General features: G+C 40.4%; 1 protein-coding gene across 1 annotated transcript in view; it reads left to right on the plus strand.

The window, feature by feature from the left end:
• The window catches only part of PARM1 (prostate androgen-regulated mucin-like protein 1), a 71,932-nt gene extending 52,184 nt beyond the window's left edge, over window positions 1-19,748 (plus strand). Inside the window, exons 3-4 of the mRNA XM_006871600.1 lie at window positions 5,216-5,294; window positions 19,664-19,748. Coding sequence (XP_006871662.1) covers window positions 5,216-5,294; window positions 19,664-19,748 — 164 coding nt within the window. The remainder of the gene's footprint in view (window positions 1-5,215; window positions 5,295-19,663) is intronic.
• Window positions 19,749-19,980: the final 232 nt, after the last annotated feature.

Genomic DNA, 19,980 nt, shown 5'->3' on the forward strand with positions numbered 1-19,980 from the left:
GGGGGGGATGTATACCAATAATTATACTAATCTGATTCAACAGGATTACAGAGGCAAAGCAATGGAAGTGTGAGTGTCCAGAAAGTGTAGACGTGCTGAGATGATGGAATAAGGTCAGTCTGAGTGGATACATCATGTTCTGGCATTAGAAGTTACTAGTGACCTCACTCAGCTCTCATTTAAAATGTATAATAGGCAGAGTATGGATGTCTGAGGCAGTACTATTTCATCCCATACCTCTAGGGGGTTAACTAAAGGGTTCATAAATATATTGACCTGCTTATTGTTGTCATTGTTGTTAGGTGCCATCGAGTAGGTACCAACTCATAGCGACCCCATGCACAACAGAATGAGATAGAAAGAAAACACCTGCTTACTAGCCCTACTTTAATTCCTTTGAGGGAGCACAGTGGATCTGTAGGATAAGCACTAGACTGCAAGCCACAATATTGGCAGTTTGAGCCCACAAGCCGCTCCATGAGAGAAAGATGAGACTTTCTGCTACTGCAAAGATTTACACCCTCGGAAACTTTATACAGCGTCACTATGAGTTGAAACCAGCTGGACAGCACTTGAAAATAACAACAAACAATCCCTTTGATGGACAGATCATTGAGAAGAACATTAAGCAAAAGTCATTCAAACAAGATATCAAAAAAATTAAAGGAGAGAAAGCAAAGTAATCTGCAAGTGATAAATCTCCCAAAATATGGGGAGCTTCAATCGCCTGCAAGACCTAGTACATGAGAGATGGACCCTGGTCCAACATCTTACATTTGGATAACACTTTGGCAATACATATACATGTGGTATCTTGTTTAACCCCCTTAAAATCATGTGAAGTAGATGTTTTGTTATTTTTAGTTGCTGCCAAGCCAGTTCCAACTCATGATGACCTTTTGTATAATAGAATCAAGCATCACATGATCCTTCACCATTTTCACGTTTATTGTTATACTCAAGCTTGTTGTTGAAGTCTCAATGCATGTTAAGTGCCTTCCAAGCCAGGAGACTCATCTTGCAGCACTATCTCAGATAGTATTCTATTGTGACCCTTGGGGTTTTCATTGGCTAAGTTTCAAAATTAGATTGTACGGTCTTTCCATTCTGTCTTAACTTGGAAGCTAGGCTAAACCTCTCCACCGTAAGTGACCTCACTGTTTGTTATTTGAAATATTGGCTGTAGGATTTAAGGGAAGTGTGTGAAGCCCACCTGGCGGTTAGTCTCTAAACCAAAGAAGGCTTTGGAGAGAACTACAAGAAAGACCTTGCTAGCCATCCTGACAAAAAAAAAAAAAAAAATTAAGAGTTCTTAATGACAGGTGTAACTGCTCTCCAGGGAGGAGGCTAGCAACATGCAAACTATCACATTACAACAGACTGACAGAGAAGTGGTAAATGAGTTAACAGGGTTAAATAAATAACCATGGTCATACAGCTAATGATGGTGGAAACCATGACTTAAATCCACATCTTCCAACTCTACCTTTCTTATATTCTATCCAGTGTTTAAAAGAGTCCTATTCATTTGTTGAAGTACTAAACAATGGTGCTGTGGGTTAATGCACTGGACTGCAAGGTCTGTTTGAATGGCAAGGTTGGTGGCTCAATCTCACCAGCATATACAGGGTTGCTTTGAGTTGGAACCAACTCGAGGGCACAACAACAACAAACAACAACAGTGGTCTAAAATAGGGTCTCTTACAACATCAATGGGCTCTAGCATGACAACAATAGTGAGGTTAGCCCAGGATCAGGCAGTGTTTCATTCTGCCATGCATAAGGTTGCTATAAGTCGGTACCAACTCGATGGCACCTAACAACAACAACAATAACAACAACCCATTTAAGTTTAGGTTAAGTAAGGAAAATCAAAGATATTCATTTGAATAATGGTTTTGAAGAATTTGGAATACACCATGGACTTCCAGAGGGCAAACAAATCTGTCTCTAAAGAAATACAATCAGAATGTTCCATAAAAGCAAGGATATGGAAGAACAAAGCAGATAGGAGAACAATTAGGCATGTTTGAATGGGCTAAGTGGGACAGAGGTAAAGAATGATGTATACACAACCTTGGAACTACAGGGCTCTGGGATACAGAGATTGAGACATGGTTGGAATGGTGAAAAGGGGGGAATAATGTTAAGATGCTTGGCTGTCTTTTGAATCTTGGTTTTCCTTGCATTATAATATAAAATAGACATTGGAGGAGGAGAGGAAGGAATAGTCAGAAACAACACCATAGAAAGCTTGTAAGTCCGTGTTCTGCCTATAACTGATTGGAATACATAAAATGGGGCTACAACATGCCCAGTGAAGGAGGCTTCCTGTAGAGCCTCTGCAATACATAAGACTATAGGTAGAAGCCTGAACCACATCCAGATCTCCAGAGATGGGAAATTTCCACCTGAAGGGACGAGCAGACCAACCTGGAATGGCTAGAAGAATAGAAGATACTCCTTGAAAGAAAGACCTACAGGAAAAATACAAAACAATAGAGCCAGACGGACTGTTACTACAAGAACAAACAAGTTGCTTGCCCAGGAAACATCAAGGCAAGTGGTCGGGTCCCCTCAGTGCAAACCCCCTTCCAAGACTAAGACTCAATGGGAATACACGCTCTGATTGGTGACCACGCTCGTCACCGATAAGGGGAAGTGAGGGAAAAATAACAATGAAGTGGCAAGCTAAGCCCTACAATGTGGAGAGTGAAGCATGCAGCTGATAAAAAGAGAGGGCATATGCATAAGAACACCCACACTTGCAGATAATAACCACTTGACCTGGCTTCAATGAATGGATGATCAGAGCTCAACCGGAAGAAGAAAGAAGAGGAAAAAAAGAGTAATCTGATGCAATTTGATGAACTTGTCCTACACCTATGGAAGCAATAGCTCAAAAGAGGGAACAAATACTTACAGCAAGAATCATTCCCACCCCCTCCATACACAGAGTAAACAGGGATGGGCAACTTGGACATCGGCTACCCAAAATTGGGATGGGGGCGGAGCTACAAAACAAGAAGTGACTGGCTTACAAGCTTTCAAGAGGGAACCTAGAGACAGGGGGGCCTGGAGGAAGGCAGAATCTCCAGTGAGTAATATCCAGTCTGCCTAGGCAGAGCTGATGAAATGAAATGTAAATGGGTCTCTTGTGATACAATAGTGAATAATTGTTATCAGGACTGATTGTGAAGGTTGGAAATGTAAAGGTAGACATTTTATAGCAAGGAAGGGAGGGAATAACTTTTCAGTCTAGGAGCGGAGGTCCCTAGGACTATCAACGGAGAAGAGCCGAGAGCGGGAACCTACCAAGAGAAGCAGTGATGCCCAAGATGGAGGCAGAGATAATGGCGTGGAGCGATGGAGCATCTGGGACTTCAGATCCAGAGAGGGAGAGCAACTGTGTGCTAAAGACTGGGGGGAGGGGGGATAGTGTAGGAGGCAGGCTTGCAGGGTATACCCTTTGGTAGGTTGATGATGCATGGAGATCGGGATTGTAACCATGGCAATGATACGATGTATGACAGAATGAATATAAAACTAATGTTCTCCCATGTAAACTATCATATAATTCACAATAAAACACTTTAAAAAAAAAAAAAAGCAAGGATAGCAAGAAACTTTGTCTCACTTTGAACATGTTACCAGAAAGGACTTCATGCTTGGTAAATAGAGGGTCAGCCAAAAAGATGAAGACCCTCAATCAAGAAGATGGATTAAGATGATAAGTACAACAATGGACTCAAGCATAGCAATGATATGAGGATGATGCAGGACAGGACAATATTATGGTCTGTTTTGCATGGAGTCACTATGAGGCAGAACCAACTTGATGATATCTAACAACAACAACCCCAACTTTAGTGCCAAAAAATCACTTTCATATTAGGTGCAAGAACCCAGTTGAGTCTTTGCCTTTTCAAGGTTAAATAAAAGAGAGTACGTAAAAATACATATTAATAGTTCAAAGCTCACAAAAAAAAGAAACTTGTGTTTCAAAGCAGTAATCCTGGGAGACAATGTGGTTATTCTTACTAGCCTATTGTGCTCACGTTTTGTGTGTGTGTGTGTGTGTGTGTGTGTGTGTGTGTGTGTGTGTTTTAAAACCCTCCTTTAGTAGTCACCCTTCAGGCCTGTAACTGAACTCAACCCCATGACTCAATTTTAAGCCAAACAATAGATCTTTAAAGATGAAAAAGAACACTAGGGAGGAATGCACACTTTAGAACAATCAACCATTTGAGATCAAAAGGGCAGCATTTCCTCAAGGAAAAACTTCATTTAGGAAGCAAGGAAGGAGGGTTAGGAATGGAAGAATGGAAATAAGAGACACAGGGTAGATGTGGGATGAGTGAAGATTGCACTCAATGACATGAAACAAAATGTGTATGAATTGTTGAATGGAAAACTGATTTGTTCTGTAAACCTTCACTCGAGTCACAATAAAAAGTTTAAAAAAAAAAAAAGTTACCTTTTGCTCCAGTTTTCAAGTTAATTAAGGAAACATGGATGTTAGTTTATATCATTGTACCTGATTGTATACCAGAATTGACTTTATCTTGTATATCAAACTTGTCTTTGTTTTCTACAAAATCCACTCACCTTTCAAGGATGAAAACTGGACAAGCTTCTCAAAGAGGAGTCTTTTAAATGTTCTGATTTGATGGTGTCATCATTAACATTTGCATATCTCATACCAAGATGACTTTTGAAGTGGATGCTACTGATATAGGTATAGGGGTCTTGTTTAATAAAATAACCTGTTTCATTATCCTGTAGTGTGAGTTGTCAATAAAACATCCGACTTCTTCCAGTATTTCACTAGTGGTTAGAATATAAACCAGAGTCTATAGAAAAAGGAAATAGATAGATCAGGAGGTTTTGAAAGCCCTACTTCTGCAAACAACAACAGCGGTCACAACAGAGTACTCTTTCTTAAAGAGATAATCAAATGCTACAAGGTACTGTTCTCTGTACTTCAGGCCATCCAAAAGTCTTAATAAATACTGGCTATTTACCTGATATGAAAAACATTTTAGTAACCAAATTAACATTCTGGGTTTCATTGTAGTTCTAATTATTATGCAGCGTGATCGGAAATAAATACTTCTTCTATGTCAAAGAAAAGACAGTGTTGGCCCGAAAATGATTGTGGACCAGCCACCTCCAAGTCATTAAGCTCTCTTTTCTGTGCCTTTCCTCTTACCAGGCAGCATCGCCGCCATTACAGTGACAGTCATTGCTGTGGTATTGCTGGTGTTTGGAGTCGCAGCATATCTGAAGATCAGGTAAGACTCAGTTCACTCTTCATTATGAAGAAAAGGATTCCACTGGGTTGGCTCTAGGCTGAGATCTGTTTTGCTGTGTGCTTATTTCTTAATAGGTATCTTAGCTTTCAGAAATATTGGCAGGGGAATGAATATGACCAGCATGCTCCCCATGTAGTAGACAGGAATAAATGCTACAGTATCTAAACCCTGGCAAAATATAAGAAATGAAACTGAAAATGTTCAATGAGGTGATGTAATGGGTAAAATAAAACAACCTGGAGTCAAGAGGCTGAGGCCTGCCTCAGTTTTTGGGAGGACACATGCCTCCCAAAGTGCACATTTTCTCACTGGTGGAACAGGACTCCATGGTTCTTAAATACTGATGTTCTACTGAATTCTTATCTGTGGCTCTGTACCCAATATTTAATGAGGTTTTCACTAGCAAAATGGGTTAAAGAAAGGAAAGTATGTCATTTTCTATCAAACTTGTTGAATTCTGAAATGTTATCTTTTATTTCCTAACTTTTTTGTATATGTGTGAAATGAAGGTTATCATCATTAATAACTGAGTCTTTTCTTTCCCTTAGCAAGACAGAAAGTTACAGGATCTTGTGAGGCCCCCATTTTTGCATTCTATTTCTCTATTGAATCCAAAAGTCTTAAAACTACATTACAAACAATTTCTTGAGTTTCCTTCCAGTTCTAAAAGACCAAATGGCAAATACTAGTCTTACTGGCCAGTCTCTATGTGCCCATAACAGGAAATAGAAGGACTGTATGCCATCATGTGAGTACAGTAAACTCCTCGCCCTCTTTTACATGCTCTTTAAAACAGCTCTGGTAGCGTAGTGGTTACAAATCGGGCTGCAAGCCGCAATGTCAGCAGTTCGAAAGTACCAGCTGTTCCACAGGAGAAAGATGAGGCTTTCTGCTCCCGTAAAGATTTACAGCCTTGGAAACCCTGTATAGGGTCACTATGAGTCGAACCGACTCCACGGCACAAAACAACAACAAGATGGTCTTTGTAGAAGTTCCTCTGTCCATGTCATCCCTCCATTGAAATACGCAGCAATTATTGATGATTACCTCGATTTCACACATGCATAACCTCCAGTGGCTTCTCACTGAATTTAGAATTAGTGTCTAACTCCAGAGCTTAGACCTCAAAATCACTCATAGACTCACCTCTACCAACCTTTTCCAACTAACTGTACCCTCTCTCTCTCTTAACTAGCAAGCTCCAGTTAGATTGACCTTCTGTCTCATTGTTACAACACACCAATTCTTTCTCTTTCCTAGTCTTTCTAATCTTTCTCTACCTGAAAGTTATTCTTCTAGCACTTTCTCATCCTATATGTGGTTATCAACTGCTGACAAGCCAGTTGCAACTCACAGAGATCCTATATACGGTTTCCAAAGAGCAGTTGGTGAGTTTGAACCATCGACCTTGTGGTTCAGATGACCTCGCAGTCCAGTGCTTATTTTACAGTGCTACAGTAGGACTCCGATATGTTAGTTAAATAGCTTTCCCTTCAGTAAACTTCCTTTTCAGATTGGTGTCCTTGTTATTTATTATTTTAGTGTCTTAATTACTTCTATCCTATACAATGTACCTCAACCACAATCCCCAGTCATCTATCAGTGGTAGATGGCATGTTACTATGATGCTGAACAGGGTTTAGTGGAGTGCCCAGACTAAACCAAACTAGGAAGAAAGTCCTGGCAATGTACTTCTGATAAATGCTCAGTGAAAAGCCTGTGGATCACAATGGTTCAATCCACTTGGGTGTGGGATTGCCATGGGTCAAGGAGGGACTGTATGACAGCTAATAACAGCATCAGTTCTCACAGTCTCTTATTTTAGTTTCTTGTTTATTTGTTTATGGTCTGTCTTCTCCATTAACATGTTAGCTGCATGAGGACCCTGACGTTATCTGTTAGTTTTCCTTTGTATCTGCTAGTTTTCCATCTAGTACAGGACTTGCCACAAAGATAAATTGAGCAAGTGAACAAGCTGAGCTTACATATAAACCATCACACAGGTACTGTCATACACACACATACACAAGTAGTGTTATGCACACACATACACTGTCATACCCACACATACACTGTCATACACACACTTGACTTCTCTTCACTACAGCTGTATTTTTTCCTTAGGCGGTATGCACACACCTTGTGTCCTTGCTCTCCGAGTAGAGTTCATAATTTCTCATCTATATGCACACATCCTCCTGGCTTCCCTCTCCCCTTACCCTCTCTCATCACCCCATGCCAGCCTAACGCCCACTAAGGAAGTGCTTCTCCTCCTTCCCTTTTATCACTCCTCGTCTTTTGTCCTAAATGTGCACCAAATCAATCTAATGATGGTGTCAAGTGTGAAAGTGCCCCATCATACCACCTGTATCCAAGAAACAAACAACAGTCAAGCCAAGTGTTGAAGAAAAATGGAAACCTTTATAAAAGCATCCAGAAGTTTCCCTCAGATTGTAAGAAATGTCTTCTGTATTCGGTTTGTATTTCCTTGAACACTTAACTTAATTTTATAAATTATGTATTACTAACTGCTACTCTTTTAATTACTAGTTTATCATTACAGATACACAATATCTTTATTATAAATTAAATTGGTTTTTATGAGCCAGTCTGGGAACCTCATTCCTACTTTGTAGCAAAGTTTCTTTTGGAAAATGTATTCTCAGGCCCAAAAAAGGATCTTACAGATAAACTTTGAAGTAATTTCAGAATTATCAATAGTGAGCTTCTGAGGGCCTTGTCAGTAAAAATAAAATCTCTACCAGAGTGTGGAGTTGGAGCTCTGGGAGTGTAGTGGTTATGCAGTTGGCCTGCTAACCTCAAGACCAGCAGTGCAAAACTCCCAGCTGTTCTGCAGGAGAATGATGAGGCTTTCTGCTCCTGGAAAGATTTACAACCTTGAAAACCTATGCAAAATTGCTATGAGTTGGAACCAACTCCACGGCACACCATCATCACCACCACCATAGTGTAGAGTTAAACAGGAACATTTCTCACTTGCCACATACGGATCAAAAATAGCATTGAAACAATCCAAATAATTCTTCCTCTTGACTTCAGGCAAGAATTCAGGTTTATCATCTCAAACCAGCCACTGACTACAGACAGGCAGTTTAAAACAGTGATTAAGAATTCAGACTCTGGAACCGAGGATGCCTCAGTTCAAATTCCAACTCTATCACTCTAGCAGTGTGCATAGAGCATGTTAGGAGGCCTCATTAACCCTCATTTTCCTGTAATATAAGGGTAGTCATTTTAACTACTTTGTCGCATTATTGGGCGAATTTATGGATACTGCTTTCTAAGTAGAGGGTACTGACAACATCATCATCATTGTCACTAAAGTGGTAAAGTGGAAGGGAGGGACCCCTTCACTGGCATCAGCCATGTATTAGACACTCTGCTAAACACTGGGGCTGCATCAGTAATGAGACACAGTCCCACCAACACAGAACTTACTATGTTGGAACATTTTTTTATTACCAAGTCATTAAAATGTGTGCTAGTGAGTGCTGATTAAAATTGTATAAACTTTTATTTTAAAAATTTATCCAAAAGTATAATGTCACCAGGCCATCTCAACCCCAAATAAATTCAGTGAATTATCAAACTGAATTAATCATTACTCCTTTCCACTATGTAGCCATCCACACACACACCTGAATGTAAAGGAGCCCTGGTGTGGCACTGTACGTTAATGCGCTGGACTGCAACAACAACCTAAATAGAAAAAGTTTACAGTGATGTGTTGTTGTTTTGTATAGGGTTTCCTAGAAGCAGCTAGTGAACTTGAACCACTGACCTTGCGGTTCAAACCGACTTTGCAGTCCAGCACATTAACCCATAGTGTCACACCAAAACTGCACATACAGTGATGTGTATGTGCGTGTGTATATATCTAACCGAAAGATAAGCCATTCAAGTTCACCAGCTGCTCCTCAGAAACCCTACACAGGTTTACTGTGAGTAACGACTCAGCAGCACTTAACATCAACAATGTGTGTGTGTGTGTGTGTGTGTGTGACTGTATGTATCGATGGAGTCCTGGTGGTGCGATGATTAAGCACCCAGCTATAACTAAAAAGTTGGCAGTTTAAACCCACCAGTGACTCCTCAAGAGAAAGACCTATTAATCTGCTTCCAGAAAGATGACAGTCTAGAAAACCCTGTGGAGCAGATTTACTCTACCACATGGGGTCACTACGAGTTAGATTTGACTCAGTGACATACAACAGCAACAATATATACATACACACACATATTTTCTGTTTATCCTTAGTGCTACAACCTTAAAGAGGGATAAAGTGATCAGATTCCATCTCAGAATCCCCCTAAGGAAATCCCTTCATTGTGTTTTGTTAATTATTTTAACAAAATGAAAACATAAGGAATGTAATATAACTCAATCTGGGCTAAAAGTCCTTTAAGTTTTATTTCACTAGGTTCTTGGAAAGCCCCACTAACCATTATTCAAGATACACTTCATTCGTGCGTGCGTGCGTGTGTGTGTGTGTGTGTGTGTGTGTGTGTGTTCTTGAGGTCAGGCTTAGCGTTGGCCGTAACTTTAATCTGTCTCCACCAGCCCAGATTTCTGAGAACAATAACATGGCAAGACGTCTGTTCTCTGATCTTGCAGCTCACTTAGCTGGAGCAGTAAGCCAATGAAATCACAGCCCATGAGGGAACCATATGCTTCTGGCTTACAACCACAGGCCCTACCTCTCCCCAGCCAACATGCTTGCAAATGCACCGTGAGAGCCTTTCTGAAAGGGCAGTTTCACCATTGAGGAACTTGTGTTCCTTTCTTCCCAAATCGTCATTTCCTCCAAAGTAGTGGCAAACTCATTAGCCATCTATAAACCGCGATCCACCAGGGACCTGTGACCCTTAGTTTTGTTACACAGTGTCACCTACCCAGAGAACCACATCTTTTTGTAACCTGAGTCACTGTTGGATGCAGCTTACAAAATTGAACTACCTTGAACTGAACGCGGCCCTTCTCTGTTGTGGCGCCCCCCTTTAGCCAACGGAAGTATATTGTGAGGGAAGAAATGAGAGCTTTACAGCCAGATTCAACTCTGGTAGCATAGTGGTTATAAATCGGGCTGCTAACCTCAAAGACGGCAGTTCAAAACTACCAGCGGTTCCACAGGAGAAAGATGAGGCGGTCTGTTCCCATAAAGATTTACAGCTTTGGAAACCCTGTGTAGGGTCACTATGAGTCAGAACCGACTCCACGGTTCTTAACGACAACAACAATTATTTATCAGTAAGCTCTGGGCAAACTATAACCTCCCCAGTACTCAAGTTTCTTCATCTGCATAATAGTGCTCATAGTGGCTATCTTTCAAGTTTGTTTTGAATATTAAATGAAATAATGAATATGGAGTACCTGGTGAGCTACATATATAGCATGGTCTAAGAGTGTATTTTTTAAACCATTCTTTGCCCAGTTTCTTAATAATTATACCTAACACACAAGATCCTTTTCAATTAAATTATATGATACATGTAAGTATTCAGTGCTTGACAGGAGTTGATGGTTCTGGAAGAGCTAGCTACTCTTATTTACTATTATTATTGTTGTTATCCCATACTTAGTGAAAAGACCATTGCCACTGACTCGCCTCCAAGCCATGTGATCTTATATACAACGTTTTGTTTACCTAATCCTGCATCACAATTGTTAACAGTTTGGGTTGCTGTGAGTCAGAATGGCACTTAACAACAACAAAAACAATTCCAAGTTACCAGGCTTAGAAGAGTCTTCCCCTGAAATGACTCCTCCCCATAGTCTCCTTCAGAGGTTCCTACTGCACATTCTCACTTACATCTCTGTAGGGAATCCTTGAATTCTTTGCCTGTCTCCTCCTCTACTGTTTTTGGTGGTGTTAAGTGCATCAAGACGGTTCCAACTCATAGTGACTCTGTATGGGCTTCCTGGGGAGCAGTTGCTGGGTTTGAACCACTAACCTTGTGGTTCACAGTCCATTGCCTAATCTACAGCACTACACCGAGTCCCATCCTCCACTAGAAAGATATAAAGTCCCTGGCAGTATATAACAATTGCTTTATAAATATCTGTTGGATGAATGAATGAAGAATTCTGAGTAAGAAAATTTGAGGATCGGCAGCAGTATTTGCTTATTCAGGAGGAACTAGGTTTAGGGAAAAAGAAGCCATAGGGATCTGTTACACTGCACTGGTTTTCACTAGTTACCTGACACTGAGCTTGTTACCAAAAGATACATGTTCCAAATGTGCAGAGCTTTTCTATGGTGAGTGTTTGCCAGTAATCTAATAGCTGAAAGAGACTTAAAACAAAAAGAAACGTATGATCTGACACTTCAAAGTAAAGGTGATTATTTAAAGACAAATATGAAAGTAACTTTTTAAAAAGAAAAGTCCATGGTGGCATAAAGCATTAAGTGCTCAACTACTAACCAAAAGTTTGATTGTTCAAATCCTCCCAGAAATGCCTAGGAAGGAAGTGATCTACTCCCAAAAAGTCACAGCATGTAAGCCCTATGGAGCACAGTTCAATTGGCATACACAAGGCCAGTATGTGTTGGAATCAACTCAATGGTAACTAGCTTTGGTGGTTTATTTTTAAAAGCTCTCAGACTATGTAAACAGCATTTTTAAAATGAATGTTTGGAAATGCTTCTGTCATTGGGATTTGGGTCGAAAAAGACTAAACTGATAGGATACCTAAATTATGATATTCACTCTGCAACCAACTTGTTATGGTACCTACGTGTAAATAAATTCACCCCTAATGGTCATGGTTTCCTTAGCTTCGAGACTGTGGTTTACAATGTTAACTGGTTAGTTTTGCAAAGAAAAGCACCATAATTATAAAAAGTGTTAGCACTAGAGGAAGCTGGGAAATGGGCTTAGGAGAACTATCTTTGCAACTTCTCTGTAAACCTAAATAACTAAAATATATGAAGTCTATTTTTTTTTTTTTTAATGATGGTTTAATGACTACCACACTGTTTACCCTGCTCCCAGACCTTTGCACTTACTGTCTCTCAGGTATATTTGAGGCATCCACTGAGTCATCCCTCATCCAGTTTACATGTCTTAGTGAGACAGTCCATCATCACCATATTTAAAATCTCACTCCCTACCTCCAGTGTGGAACTCCTCATCCTTCTTCTTGCTTTATTTTCTTCCATTGCACTTTTTATAGTCCTCAATAATATTATTTGTATCTTATGTGTTGTGTCTGCCCTCATTGTAATGTAAACTGTAGACAAGAATTTTGGGGGCTGTTTAATTCACTGAGGTATCAAGTTCCCAGAATAGTGTCTAGTAGATGGTAAGTTTTCAGTAAATAGTTAAAAGAAAGAAGTTAGGCCAGGAAATGACCATCAGAAAAATAAAGCCACCAGTAGGGGGCAGTATGGAGGAGACAGTGACAGCTAGCTGTACTAATGGATGGTATGGGCCGGAGGCTTTAATTACTAAGGACTAATTCTTGAATCAACAGTCAATACTCACAAAAGCAGCAGTCAAGAAATCAAACAACGTATTGCATTAAGAAAATCTGCTTCACAAGACCTTTTTAAAGTGTTGAAAAGCAAAGATGTCAGCTTGAGGACTAAGGTGTGCCTGACCCAAGCCATGGTATTTTCAATAACCTCATCTGCATGCGAAAGCTGGACAGTAATAAGGAAGACCATAGAAGAATGCATGCTTTTGAGTTATGGTGTTGGAGGAGAATATTGAAAGTGCCATGGGCTGCCTATAGAACCAACAGATCTGTGTTGGAAGAAATGCAGCCAGAGTGTTCCTTGGAGGCCAAGAGGGCCAAACTTCATCCCTCATACTTCAGACATATTGTGAGGAGGGACCAGTCACTGGAGAAGGATCTCATGTTTGGTAAGGTGGAGGGTCAGAGAAAAAGAGGAAGACCCCAGCGAGATGGATTGGCCAAGTGGCAGCATCAATGGGCTCAAGCCTGGCAACAATAGTGAGGTTGGCCCAGGACCAGGCAGTGTCTCGTTCTGTTGTGCATAGGGTCACTATGAGTCAATACCAACTCGATGGCACCTAACCACAACAACAATGAGCTGCAAAGTCAGCGGTGTTCTTCCAGCACTAAACCAGGTCTTACTAATGTCTGCATCCCTTTTTGTTAGCACCCAATAAGCACTAATGATTGAATGGTCAGACTAGCTTGACACAAGAGGTGACAAAAGGGAGAGTGGTGGCGGTGTGCCTTCGCACAGTTCTGAGTCATAGTGACCCTGTACAGGGTTTCTAAGGCTGTAAATCTTTGTTGTTGTTAGCTGCCATTGAGTCAGTACCAACTCATAGCAACCCTATGCAAAACAGAATGAAACACTGCCTGGTCCTGGGCCAACTTGACGATCATCGTTACACTTGAGCCCATTGCTGCTGCCACGGTGCCAATCCACTCATTCCTTGGATGTCTTCCTCTTTTTCGCTGACCCTCTACTTTACCAAGCATGATATCTTTGCCATGGCTTGGGTCAGACACACCTCAGTCCTCAGAGTGCCATCTTTGCTCTTGAACACTTTAAAGAGGTCTTGTGCAGCAGATTTGCCTAATGCAATATGTCGTTTGATTTCTTGATTGCTGCTTCCATGAGTGTTGATGGTTGAGCTGAGCAAAATGAAGTCTTTTGACGACTTCAATCATTTCCTCATTTATCTTGATGTTGTTTATTAGTTCAGTGTAAATCTTTATAGGAGCAGAAAGTTTCATCTCTCTCCCATGGAGTAACTGATAAATTCCAACTGCTGACTTTGCTGTTAACAGTCCAACATGTATCCCACTACTTTACTAGGGCTCCTTTTGGGGGATAATAGGAGTAAGCAAATGAGACTTGATTGAGAACTTGCGTTGACCCTTGTGAAGGAAGTCTTTTCTAAATTACATCTTAACACACTGATTCCCAACAGCCAATAGGTATTCCATTAAGTATTGATGCTACCAATCGAAAAAAACAAACACACTGCTATCATGTTGATTAAAATTCATGGTTCCCCTATGAGTTTTCTGAGACTGTTCATCTGTACGGGAGCAGACAGCCTCATCTTTCTTCCACTGAGCAGTTGGCACATTTGTACTGTTGTGGTTAGCAATCCAGCACTTATCCTAGAGCACCACCATGGCTCCTAATTGATGCTACAGGTATCTTAAAATAGGTACCGTTTTGTAGTAATGGAGAAGGCCTGAAACCACAAATGGTACTGCCATATTTGCAAGATGTCACCAGCAAGGTGGTATGGGTGGGGATTATGACTTTCTTTTAGTACAAAGATGCTAGAGAGCTTTGAGGCAAGTACTTAAAATAAATCATTCCGTATTTTGTCCTCTCAGTGCCATAAATTAGCTTGGACTCAGAGCACTGTGCTAAGTATGTAAAAGTCATGTCATTGCATGGGGAAAAGTTAATCAGACTTCTATCTTTAAAGTCAAAATGATGACTTTGACTCTTGGAATCCTTGAATAAAACTTTTTCATTTTGTCACAGTTATGGCTCTGCAGGATAATACATTGGACAGCAAGGTCAGTTTGAACCACAATGTTGACCGTTCAAACTCACCAGATGCTCCTCAGAAATCCTACACAGGGTTATTAAGAATCAGAACAGACTCAATGGGACTTAACAACAACATAGTGCATAATGAGTTACCATGGAACATAATACTGTCCCTGCAGGAAATGACCAAGCAAACCACATATATGCCACTGGATATAAGTACTTATCAAATATTTATAAGATAACCATTATGCTAAGAACAATATATTAGGTGTTCCTCCAGTTAGAAGATAAGTAAGATATAGTCTCCCTCTAAGGAGTTTACCATTAAGGGGAGCCAAGGCACATGAATAGAAAACACAGTTCTACTGAGTTTTCTAATCTTTATTGAGCGGTTTAGTAAATAAAGTTATTTGGACCTCACAATGGTGTCATTAGTATAAACTCATATTCAGAATGAAGTTTAAATGTGTCGCATCATAGAGGGAGAGTTGTGGGCTGAGCCAGGAGACCTTGTTTTCAGTGCGATTGACAAAAACTTCTAAATCCCTTGGACCCCACTTTCTGAAGCTTGGGAGTAAAGAGATTGATCAGATGATCCCCAAACACCTATCAGCACTAACACTTCCTGTTTCTAAAAAATTAAGGAAGCAAAACATGAAGGAACTTTTTAAACTTTTAGCCTCCAAAAATGTTGCTTATTCCAAAATATGTTTTAAAAAGTTCTGACCTAGACAGATTGTTTGAAATGCTCTTTAATTAGTTAATTATTCCCTTCTCCTCACCAAAAATCAAAAAGTTTATTGACTTCTACAGTAGTACAGGATTCATCCAAACCTGGCGTTCATCCCAGTACACCCAATTCATCTTGTTTAGATTCATTAATGTATTAAAAACAACTACATTCTTAATTTGGGTGTATTCATATTGTTTCCCTCACTTATCAGCATTTTGCTCAGCTCACTATTCACTCAGATTATGGGAAGGCCAAGAAAGGTGAAATGTAAGACCAGCATTTTCTTATATTTTATTAGCGTCTGTACAGTAGATGCTTCTTATGATACAGCAGATTCAGGCAACACACTGATCAAATAGTCTTGCTTAAAATAACCATCGACAGTTAAAAACCTGACTACCAAGTGATTTTTAAAATGATGACTGTAGGCCAATATATTAGTAATTTGTAAAAATTCACATAATAACCATATGAGAAAAAAGTAGCCTTATGTCTATGGCGGAGTTTCAGGACTCCGCAGTGGGAGGGAAGCTCACTTTTCATTCAATGCCTTTTTTTGTTTTCAGAATTACCATGTGCTTGTGTAAGTTTCATTATAATAAAAATTAAAAAGCAGTACTAGCCAGCAGTTATTGTGCATTCAATACGTGCCAGACTTTTCATATGCATTACCTCATTGAATCCTCTCAGCAACCTGAATGTAATTTCAAAAATAAGAAGTTTTTCCATTTTCTACATGAAGAAACAAGAGGTTAAGAAAACAGGTTCCAGAATGTATATCTATTAACCAAACTAATAATTTATATAAAAGTATATGATATATACAAAAATACTGTCAGAAGTTAAACTGGCATGGTAGTGTTCTATCAATAAAGGAACACTGGGTAAGCATTTGCCAAGCTTGCAACAGTGAGTCATGTTGAAACTTAGATTGAATTGCCGTCTTGCAATTCCCAGGGTTTTACTTGTTCATTCTACAGCTTCAATTTCTCAACCATATTGGCATAATATTTTACTATAATTGGAAGTTTTAAATTTTGGGGAGCGGTGAGGATGGATGGTTCATGACCTTTGTTCACCTTCTTATAAATGGCTAGAAACCAATTGCCCTTTGAACTGCAAGTTCAGTGGTTCAAGATCACCAGCTGCTCCTTGGAAACCCTACAAAGGGTTTGCTATGGGCACTTAGTTACAACTATTCCTATAGATCCAAAGATCAGTAGTGTGTCTCGGTTGCTATTCATAGTCCTTTTCCTTCCCACTCCCACAGAAGTGCGTAAGTGCCACAGAAAATGTAAAGTATGTGGTGAAGCATCCTCAAGTTCCCAAGTCTATAGATTGGGTCAGCTGAGTCGCCCATGAGGATCTAAGTCAAATTCTGAAAGCTAAGTGTTTGATACAAGCCCAGCAAGGTCCTGGTTCTTTGTAGTAAACCATCTCTTCAAATACCTGACAAACATAAAAAACCTTCAGAAGACCAACAATTATTTTAGCAACAGATACAAGCATAGCAAAATGCTTTTTCTGCCTTTCCAATTGTATTTTCATATCTAGCTGAGAGAAAATATAATAGAGGTGGGGGATGTTTTCTGTACTATAGATTGCAGACACAATTCACAGTGACAAGGTGTGATAATTCACACGCTAGCATGAACCTTAGAGGCACCAGATGCTCATTTTCTGGTGATTTCTCAATCCTGTCATTAGATTTTGTTTTCAAATGACCATATCTCTTTCCAGGATACTCCCATCTTGTTGTACAGAGTGGGTGTATTTTTCCAATCACTAGTATTCATTGAATCTTGATAAAAGGCTATAGGCTCACCACTGTACTGGGTTGGCAGCGAAAACCTACCAGCTGCTCCTTGGAAAACCCTATACAGGGTCGCTATGAGTAAGAACTGACTCAACATCACTTAACAACAACAACAAATATTTATTGAGCTTTTATTATATACTAGATATCCCTATAGGTGCTAGAGCAATAGCCAAGAGTAAAACAGAAGAGGCAAATAATTTATTCCCTCATAGAGCTTATATCAGAGTCCTGGTATAACTATGTAGGTAGGATAAGCACTGGACTGTTAACCACAGGTCTGTGGCTCAGTCCACCAGCTGTTCCTCTGAAACTCTATTAAGGGTCACTATGAGTCGGAACTAACTCAATGGCACTTAACATAAACATAGGACTTACATCTAGTTAGGGGAGAGAGGCAATAACAAAACTAATAAGTAAATTATATAGTATGTTAGAAGGTGATGAGCACTAAGAAAAATAAAGCAGAAAGTGCTTAGAGGTGGGCTTGCAAATTTAAGTAGAGTTGTTAAGGACGGCCTCATAGAGAAGGGAACATTTGAGCTAGCACCTGAAGGAGATGAGGAAGTGTAGTTAGATGTGGTTATCTAGAGAACTTGTTCTGGCCAGAGGAAAGGCCCTAAAGCAGGAGAAGTTACCAGGGCCAGATCCTGTGGTTGCTGTGTGCCCTCGATGCTATAGGGCTCTGCAAACCTTTCTATGACTTCCATATTTACTCAGAGATAAGGAGCTATTCAGAGGTTTTGAACTAAAGTATGATGATGACTTCAATTTTTTTATAGAAATAATATTGTGATACAGGTTCCCAGAATGACTTACCAAAGCCTGTTTAACCCTGGCACTGTGGAATAAGCATTGGACAGTTCAAACCCACCAGCTTCTCCATTGGGGAAAGATGAGGTTATCTGCTCCTGTAATGATTTACAGTCTCAAAAACCCTAAGAATCAGTTCTGCAGGGTCGCTATGAGTACACATTGACTTGATGGCAGTGAGTTTGTTGTTTGTTTTTTTATCCTTGAACCAAGGTGTCAAATCAGACTCCCTAAAAGCTCAGAGCATTGGAACCAGGCAGCAAGGATCCGAATTAGGTGACTTTAGGAAAGCCAGTTTGATGTCTTTCAGCCACGTTGTCCCTCAAAATAAGGATAAACAATTCCTGCCTCATGGCTTTATTCTGAGGAACAAATAAAAACTGAATATAGAAATACTTCATAAATTGTGAAGCACTTACATAGATGTCACGAGAAGTGGTGATAACACAGTGGCCGTGGTGCGTCATTTTTATTTTAAGGAAAATTAAGTCCAGGTCCTAAGACAGAATACAGGTATTCAACCTTCCCTTTCTCATTAAATAGTTATGGATATGGGATCTCTTCCTTCTTCTCCAGCACCAGTGGTTGAGGAGAGAAGAAATACGGCGCGGCCAATCTCAAAAGAAGGGGCCAGGTGGGCTCCCAACTGGATCAGCCATAGTCATAAGGTGTTTGTAGACTGGGGCCTCCTTGGTTCATGGTTCTTCTCTGTTACAACAGATTGTCCTACTGGAGCACTGTGTCCTTGCCCCTTGCCTCTCATAGACCCCATTGTTGTTAAGTGCTGACAGTTTGGACTCATAGCAATCCTGTAGAGGGTTTCCACTGGAAAGCCACATCTTTCTCCCATGGAGCAGCTGGTGAGCTCAAATCACTGCCCTTGTGGTTCCAAGCCCAGTGTTTATCCTACAGAGCCACAACGTTCCCATAGACCCCATGGTTATTCTTGTTAATAGCCATGGAGTCGGTTTCTGAGGAGTGGTTCAAGTTGGGTTTGAACCATCAACCTTGTGGTTGGCATTGCAGTGCTTATCCTACAGTGCTACATCAAGACTCCCATGTAGTTGTTGTTATTAGGTGCCATCGAGTTGGTTCCAACTCACAGTGACTCTATGCACAACATAAGGAAACACTGCTCAGTCCTGAGCCATCCTCACAATCGTTGTCATGCTTGAACCCATCTGTTAAGCATGATGTCCTTCTCAGGGACTCTCCCTCCTACCTCCTCATTGTTGTTGTTAAGTGCCATAGAGTCAGTTCCAGTATAAGGTTTCCCAGCAGAGACTGGTGAGTTTGAACCACTGACCTTGTGGCTCAAATTGATCTTGCGATCCTGTGCTTCTTCTACAGCGCCACACCAGGGCTCCACACATGCCTCCTCAATTCAAGCTGTAGATGCACTGGGCTCTCTTCTGATGGGCAACATCTCTAAAGTAACCACAATCCTCTTCTTTTTCTCCACCAGGCATTCCTCCTATGGAAGGCTTTTGGATGATCATGACTATGGATCCTGGGGAAACTACAACAACCCTCTTTATGATGACTCCTAACAAAGGACCACGGACTGGGATGAGGAATAACTGTTCTTTATTTATAAGTGCTTCTCCAGTAGAATTAATAACAAGTACCTGATGCGCATTTGAACGACAGTCTTAAGCCCTGTTTTGTTGGTATGGTTGTTTTTGTTTTCCTCCCTTTCCTCTGGCTGCTACAGTTCCCCTTTCTGATACAAAAAGCACCACTACTTAAAGGTGAATAGAGGCTGATTTGCATCTGAAATGG

Source organism: Chrysochloris asiatica, unplaced genomic scaffold, assembly GCF_000296735.1.
Source record: "Chrysochloris asiatica unplaced genomic scaffold, ChrAsi1.0 scaffold00169, whole genome shotgun sequence".
In the NCBI taxonomy this organism is placed as follows: domain Eukaryota; kingdom Metazoa; phylum Chordata; class Mammalia; order Afrosoricida; family Chrysochloridae; genus Chrysochloris; species Chrysochloris asiatica.